Source organism: Myotis brandtii, unplaced genomic scaffold (genome assembly GCF_000412655.1).
Source record: "Myotis brandtii unplaced genomic scaffold, ASM41265v1 scaffold569, whole genome shotgun sequence".
Lineage (NCBI taxonomy): Eukaryota > Metazoa > Chordata > Mammalia > Chiroptera > Vespertilionidae > Myotis > Myotis brandtii.
The window spans coordinates 954,097-961,923 of record NW_005370127.1 but is presented as its reverse complement, the minus strand read 5'-3'; the positions used below and the strand labels follow the sequence as shown (position 1 = coordinate 961,923).

Below are 7,827 nucleotides of genomic sequence, written 5' to 3'. Positions count from 1 at the left end.
TTTTTTAAATTGTGTGTGTGTGTGTGTGTGTGTGTGTGTGTGTGTGTGTGTTGGCATTTTGTATTTCACTACGTTATCTCTATGTGTGTATTAATTTTTATTTATCTTTTTTATTTCCTGTGAGTCTTCAAACTTAACATTCTAATTTTTCATCAATTCTAGGAAATGATTCAGTATTACCTTTTCCAATATTCATTTTCCCCAACTCTCCATTCTATCATTCCAGGATGCTATTTTACATATATTACTAGAGGCCTGGTTCACAAAATTCTTGCATGAGTAGGGTCTCTAGGCCTAGCCAGCAATCAGGACTGATTGGGGCATTCCAGCTGCTGGCTGGGGCCTTCCTTCTGGCTGCCAGCCAGGGCCTTCCTTCCCCTGGCTGCTGGCTGCTGGCCAGGGGCTTCCTTCATTCCATGCCACCCCCTGGTGGTCAGCGCACATCATAGTGAGCAGTCAGACTCATGGTCTCCCAGTCAAACTCCCAAGGGGACACTTTGTATATTAGCTATATATATATAGATAGATAACTTGTTCTTCTACATGCTGCAACCTTTCATTTTATATTTTCCTTCTGGTTGTCTCACTGTGCTGCATTTTTCAAAGTTTATTCCCATCTCTCTTCCAGTCCTCGCTGTATCTAATTAGTTGATTAATCCTTCCATTCAGGTTTGGTCATGTAAATTTTCTTGGATTATAATATACACTAGAGGCCCAGTACACAAATTCATGCACGGGTGGGGGGTCCCTCGGCCTGGCCAGCAATCTGGGCCAATCAGGCCATCTCACCCAATCCTGAATGGGGCTGATCAGGCCGGCTGGCTGGGGAGAGGGATTGCAGGAGGTTGGTCAGCTGTGGGAGGTTGGCTGTGGGAGCACACTGACCACCAGGGGGCAGCTCCAGCATTGAGCATCTGCCCCCTGGTGGTCAGTAAACATCATAGTGAGGTTGTAATGGTCGCTTAGCCTTTTTTATATATATATATGGACTAGAGGCCCGGTGCACAAAATTCATACACAGGGGTGTCCCTCAGCCCGGCCTGCACCCTCTCCAATCTGGGACCCCGTGGGGGATGTCCCTCTCACAATCTGGGACTGCTGGCTCCTAACTGCTCGCCTGCCTGCCTGCCTGATGGCCCCTAACCGATCCCGTCGGCCCGATTGCCCCCAAATGCCCTCCCGTCGGCCCAATCGCCCCCAACTGCCCTCCCCTGCTGGCCCAATCGCCCCCAACTGCCCTCCCCTGCAGGCCTGGTTGCCCTCAACTGCCCTCCCCTGCCAGCCTAGTCACCCCCAACTGCCCTCCCCTGTTGGCCTGTTTGCACCCAACTGCCCTCCCCTGCCGGCCTGATCGCCCACAACTGCCCTCCCCTGCTGGCCATCTTGTGGTGACCATCTTGTGGTGGCCATCTTGTGAGGATGTGGGGGCAGACATCTTGTGAAAACATCGCACGACGCCACATAGGCTTTTATTATGTAAGATAGCATATTATTTACATGGAAATCTTTCTAAAATAATTTAGTAAAAAGACTACAGCAAAAGTGAATGAAGACCAAATTTTACCTTTTCTGTATTGTAATATAAAGATTTCAAAGTAGTAAACAACGGTGGGCAGCCTTTACTGAAGTTAATTCTCAGGAACTTATCCATTAGCTCTCTAAATTTTTCACCTAGAAACAAAAGTGTACTTTGTTATGGTTTGATTAATACAAACAGTTCTTAAAATGATTTTATAAATAAAAATCAATTCAGAAACAAATACCCTCCTTGACAATTTTTAAACCCAAAAAGTCAGTCAGCAGCATGATTTGTTTTCTACCAGCAAAAAGCCTAACACCAAATATCTCAGTTGGCAGCTATAGTTTTCCCTAGATCTAGGTTTAATATCTTTAAGGAACACTTCCAAAGATGGATAAACAAAACAACTGTGCAGCTTGAGTAAAAATATAGTCCCCATAAATATAGTCCCCACCCTAAATATAATCCCCATAGCAAAATATCTTTCCTATCCAGGACAGAGTCAGTCCTATGAGAAGACAACTCATAAAGGACTCTGAAGATTATAAAATGATTATACTGTAACCAGACTATATTCAAGTAGCAGACAAAATATGTTTTAAAAAATATTTGCGGTATTTACAAATGTTCCAAATCAACTAGTTATTTATTTCAACATTCATTCACTCCACAATCATCTATCAAGCACTGACTATGTGCCAGGCACCATTCCCAATACTGGGTATTAAAATTTAAAAATCATGGAACTTAACATTTCAGGGGTAAGAAAGACCATAAATAAAAGAACATATGTTATTAGACATTAGACTGAGCCCTGGGGCATTCTAACATTAGAATTAAAATAAATACCCTATTTGCAATATCAAGTAAATAATACTACTACTGTTAAAGCTTCCCAAAAAATTTTTGGTATTACTTTTCAAAAGCAGATAAAAAACTGAAAAAGATATTAACATTAAATACAAAGGTTCTAACTCAGATATATGAACATTTTGACAGTAAAGGTTAATATATAAAGACATGTATTTGTCCACTCATTTAAAAAAAAAAAAAAAGAGCTAGCTGGTATGGCTCCATGGATTGAAAATCACCCCATGCACCAAGAGGTCAGGCACATGCCTGGGTACAAGCTCAATCCCCAGTAGGGGGCATGCAGGAGGCAGCTAATTAATGTTTCTCTCATCAATGCTTCTATCTCTCCCTTTCCCTTCCTCTCTCTAAAAATCAATAAAAATATATTTTTTTAAAAAAAGAATGCATGGTACAAGAACCAAGATGGCGGCATAGGTAAACACCTGTACTTGCTCCCTCGCACAACCACATAAAAATCACAACTAAAATACATAACTATCATCCAGAACTGCGGGGAAGAAGGCTGAGTGGAAGTACTACAAATAGAGGGGTAAAGAAGAAAGCGCATTGAGACTAGTAGGAGGTGCGGAGGCATGGAACGGGCTGGCACCCGGGTGTGCCGCTTTTTTAATCAGGAGGGAGATACAAGCTCCTGCTTGCTCTGGGCTCCAGTGCCGGGCGAGACTTGGGGGCACCCAGACACATACTGAAGCATAGTAACCTCTATTTTGTAAAAACTGCTATTTTAAATTTTAACCCTGCTATTTTGGCTTTTGTAAACGCTTGAATAATGGAGAAAATAAGCGCAACTATCTGACCTTGCAAGCAGCTCCGCTGATGTCCCTGGTTACTCCCATACTCCAGTTATCTGAAATGTACTATGCTCAAGTTACAAGCCCAGGTTACAAGCTTCCTGCAAAATATCTACATAGGGCAAAGCCCGCAAAAGGTCCAGAAGTATAATTCCATATTTGGGAAACAAAGGACTGGGAGAATATAAAAAGGGAGGGCTTCCTCCATGTTTTTGTTCAGAGTTTGAGAAGCAATATTCCTCTGAGCCCGCTAGCGAAATAAAAGACTCCAAAATTTGGCTTAATAAGGCGTCCTCTGTTTAGCTCGCTGATTTACATTATAACATTTGGAGGCCCCAGCGAGACAGTGCTTACCAGCACTAGGTCTCAGATGCCAAAGGCCGACAGCCTTCCGAGGCCTGGCTGCCAGCCCCCAGGAGGTCCCCAGGGGAGGCGCACCACCTGGGAAGCTTCCAGGGCCCCGAAGACACTCCTTGGTGGTTCTGGCTGCCAGACAGAGGACGCCTGACATACCCCTGCATTCTTTCAGAGTCACCAGAAAACCTCTGGAGGTAAGTGAATGCGATTAGGGATTTCGAGTTCACTTTCCTGCCTGTCCACCTGTGATCGGTAATCCTGTACTGAGAGGACTGGACGCAGTCGTAACTTCTCTGGTAGATTCTTACCAAGACGTTGGTTGAGAATCCTGTTCTTGGGGTGTGGGTTCAGGGAGGGAACCCACATCTGTTTCTGTTAGGCCCTCACGTCTGTTTCTGTTAGGGAAGTTGGGCAGGAATCCAGTTAACTGTTTAACTTCTGAGCGAATGTCTGCTAAAGTGCACTCCGAGTTCAGGCCTGCCTTTGGGGGCAGGGGAAGTGGCTCGGACTGACTGGTATGTAAATGTGAGTATGAGAGCCTGACTAAAGCGAAAGCTACTTTGTATTATCCTGTGCTTTTGTGTGTTTTTGTTAACTGAGAGAGTTTAGGCCATCTGGCTGCAAACATAAGAGTATTTGTTGATGTTTTTGTCTCTTTGTTTAATTTGTTTGGGGCAAGCCCAGCTTTAGGGGGAAGCACAGTAGGGCTGATTTTGAAATTCTGGCAAAACCAGCAAGCTAAACAGAGGACGCCTAATTAAATGATACAGAACTGTAAAAGAAATTGCAGGGTGGCATTCCAGCAGCTGCTAAGAATCTTTTTTCTTAGGAATTGTCCTTCTCTTTCTTTTTAAGTATTAGACCGCTAGAGAACTTTTAATTTGCTTTTCCTTGATTTATGAGTTTACTGTGTTAGGTTAAAATTTTAAAATTCTAAGGTTAATTTAAAGGTATAAAATTTGTAAAGGTTATAACCCAGAGAAGTTTAAAACAAAGGCCAGCTAAGTTCCAAGGCTGCTGTCAGGAAAAGCTAGAGAAAAAATTGAGTTCTAAAGTTAACTATTTGCAACAGAGTTGTAAAAAGTCATAGAAGTCTCAAGGAGATTTATATAAACAAAGACCTGTTATTTACAGCTCCCTTATCTCTTACTGCCCAGGACAGAGGGAATAGTTAATGCAAAAAGGGAGGAGGAGAGGGGGAAAGATAAAAACAAAAAAGGGGGGGGGGGGGGGGGAGCCATTTCGCTCTGAACAAAAGCCCAGAGGTTTCCAAGGGCTAAAAGGAAGATAGTACTTGCCAAACTCGGCAGGACGGAGAAATTTGCAAAACTCCACCCAGCATCATGTCCATTAAACATCCAGTTGACAGCATTAGTATTAACCAGAATGTGACCGGGATGGAAGCGGGTGGCCCACACATGCTTCTAACATCACAAGCCAGCGCAGACCAGCCAAGCCGGAACCAAGGCTAAACTTTGGAGCATGGCGGCAACAGGATGGGCAGTTCTTAAATAAGGATGGACCGTATTCCAAGGGTGGCCCTAGAGGCATAAAATACCCAGCCAGATTAGCATGTCCTTTCTTTGAACAGAAGGGGCAATCATAGTTAACAGCGTAATTAAAAAAAATAGTACTTTCACATTAAGTTATCCCTGTTTTAAATAAAGCTTTTCGGTAATAATTATGTTGATAACGAAAATCCAGTCCTCTCTCTCCCTATAAAGGCAGAAAAGTCTAAAAACAGAAACAAAAAATAACAAGGGCAATAAGACCCTTATCCTGCATTCCTCTCCCTATACAACCGGGGGAGAATCTAAGAAATCAGCCAAGAGGATAATTTATAATCTCAGCCTCCCCCTCGGGCTCCAAGTAGCCCTTTGGTCACCACCAAAATCCAGCTTTTCTAGGCTGTGAAAGAATTTAGAGCTGCAGCAGTAGCCTGAGATGTTATCTCTAAGGAAGAATATAGCAGGTTTTGCTAGACAAGTTTTAATTTACCTCTTAGTTTTTATTACAGAAGTAAGGTCTCTTGTACTTTGTTAGAGTTTTTGTTGTTGAAAAAGTAAAAGTACATTTAAGGTATCTTCATAAATATTAATCTGAGAAGTGTTATCTGTTTGCTTTCTGGTAATCATTGAAAAATTAGGGTTTCTAAGAATAAGGAATTCTAATACATTTTAGAAAAAAAAGAAAGGGCCAATCAGGTTGCTGAGGGTATAGCAAAAAGAAAGAATATTAAAGTAGAGATACTTAATAGAAGGTCTAAGGGATGGTTATGCATTTTTAAAGGACATAGAAAGAAGGTTTGAAAGCTACTTTAGAAGTATAAAATTTATAAAGGCTGTGTATGTAATAAAAAAGACAAGAGAATTATTAGAAGATTAATTAAATGATACAGACCAGTAAGCCAGGAAGAGTAAATAATTGCATTCTGCCTCCCTAAACAGAGGGTACATAGTTATGCCAAACTACTCAGGGGGACTGATAAAAGAAATCCAACTAGTATTATTTACTGTCCACACCCAGGGACAGACAAAGTTAGAAAAATAAGCCTTATTTTAGTCAGTTCTTTTCTACTAAAATAATTATATTTATCAGGTATTTAATAAAAAAGGACCATATTTTAATCATAGGAACTAAAGTTTGCTCGCCTATGTTCCTAATACACTTTAATATATAATCTTTTAGTAAAATCAATTTTGACAATCCTTCAAGGGTTTACATTTTAAGAAACTTTTTCTTGATCTAGAATTAGCTTTACTAGTAGATCATCCCAATAGGCTCTGAAATGCCTCACATGTTTGTTTTCTCTCTCATAAAGAAAGATTTTATATAAAGGTACATAGAAACCTTTGTCAAATACAGTTATAACTAATAGTTATTGATATAATATTATAGAATGTTGGGTTTTATAGATACCATTCCATATCATTTGCATTATAATGAAATCCATAAACATGTCATTTGAAATTTGTTCTTGTCATTTGGAGACTGTTTTGTTATAATACATTGAGAAAAATATTACTCTGAAAAGTCCATAAAAAGGACTGGCAAGGAAAATCAGAAGATCTTAAAGCAGGTCAGTATATTTTTCTCCCTATATGATCCCTCCGAAATTTGGCAATTCTAAATAAATGAATCATGGCAATGCATTTCTTTGCATAAATTCAATAACACCGGTTTCGAATAGTTTTATTGACCAAAAACTTTGACTGGAATATCATGTTTTAAAGAGCCTGATCTGGACTCTGAAGACTTAAAGCCAATAAGAGTGCCATAGAGAAAGCCTGGTATCTTGCTTACTAGCTCTGAAAACAGATGGTGCTGGAGTGTCAGACCCATACTCTGCCATCCCTGGCGATTGGCCAGGGTAGAAGGGGAGCAACGAGGGCACCTCTGTGTCCCTGCAGAACCCCCACGTACTCTAGGCCACAACAAATAGGAGGGTTACTGAGATGGGCCTTAAAGCTTAGGGCATGGGCCCCGGTAGAGCCACTGCAGGTGAGGAATTCACCTAACCCAGCAGATACTGCAGGCAGGCCTGACAGCAGCTAGATGTCTTGGCTTCTCTGCCCTAAGGGGCACATTGAGACTCAATCATGAAATTCTGGCAAAAGTGATCAATTACCATTCTTGTTGTGTTTATGCAAACAATCAGGCCAAATTGAATACAGTAAGTAAATTAGTTTAATCTGGCTCTTTTAATAAACATAAGGGTAATTTTAAGGAGAAAAATTCTATTTCAATAGAAGTTATTAGAACTGAAATGTTTTCTCTCCCTTCCACCAGACCATTTGTTGTAACTCTTGCTGTTTTAATTGCTCAATAATACTAAATTTTATAATACAGTTTGTCTCTGCCAGGTCACAAGCCCACCTCCTTCTGTGCCCAGGCCTCATCGTCCCTCTGACAGCAAGGATCTCTTGGCTTTTTTTTTAATATAATTAAATCTTTATTGTTCATATTATTACAGTTGTTCCTCTTTTTTTCCCCCATAGCTCCCTCCACCCAGTTCCCACCTCACCCTATGCCCTTACCAACCCCACTGTATTCATCCATAGGTGTACGATTTTGTCCAGTCTCTTCCTGCACCACCCACACTCCTTTCCCCCCGAGAATTGTCAGTCCACTCCCTTTCTATGCCCCTAATTTTATTACATTCACAAGTATATTCTATTCATCAGATTTTTTATTCATTGATTTTTAGATTCACTTGTTGATAGATATGTATTTGTTGTTCATAATTCTTATCTTTACCTTTTTCTTCTTCTTCCTCTTCTTAAAGAA

General features: G+C 40.9%; 1 protein-coding gene across 1 annotated transcript in view; it reads right to left on the bottom strand.

The window, feature by feature from the left end:
* The window catches only part of LOC102254228 (N-alpha-acetyltransferase 16, NatA auxiliary subunit), a 66,369-nt gene that overhangs the window by 12,397 nt on the left and 46,145 nt on the right, over positions 1–7,827 (bottom strand). The window contains exon 8 of the mRNA XM_014549742.1: positions 1,565–1,671. Within this exon, the coding sequence (XP_014405228.1) occupies positions 1,565–1,671 (107 nt within the window). The remainder of the gene's footprint in view (positions 1–1,564; positions 1,672–7,827) is intronic.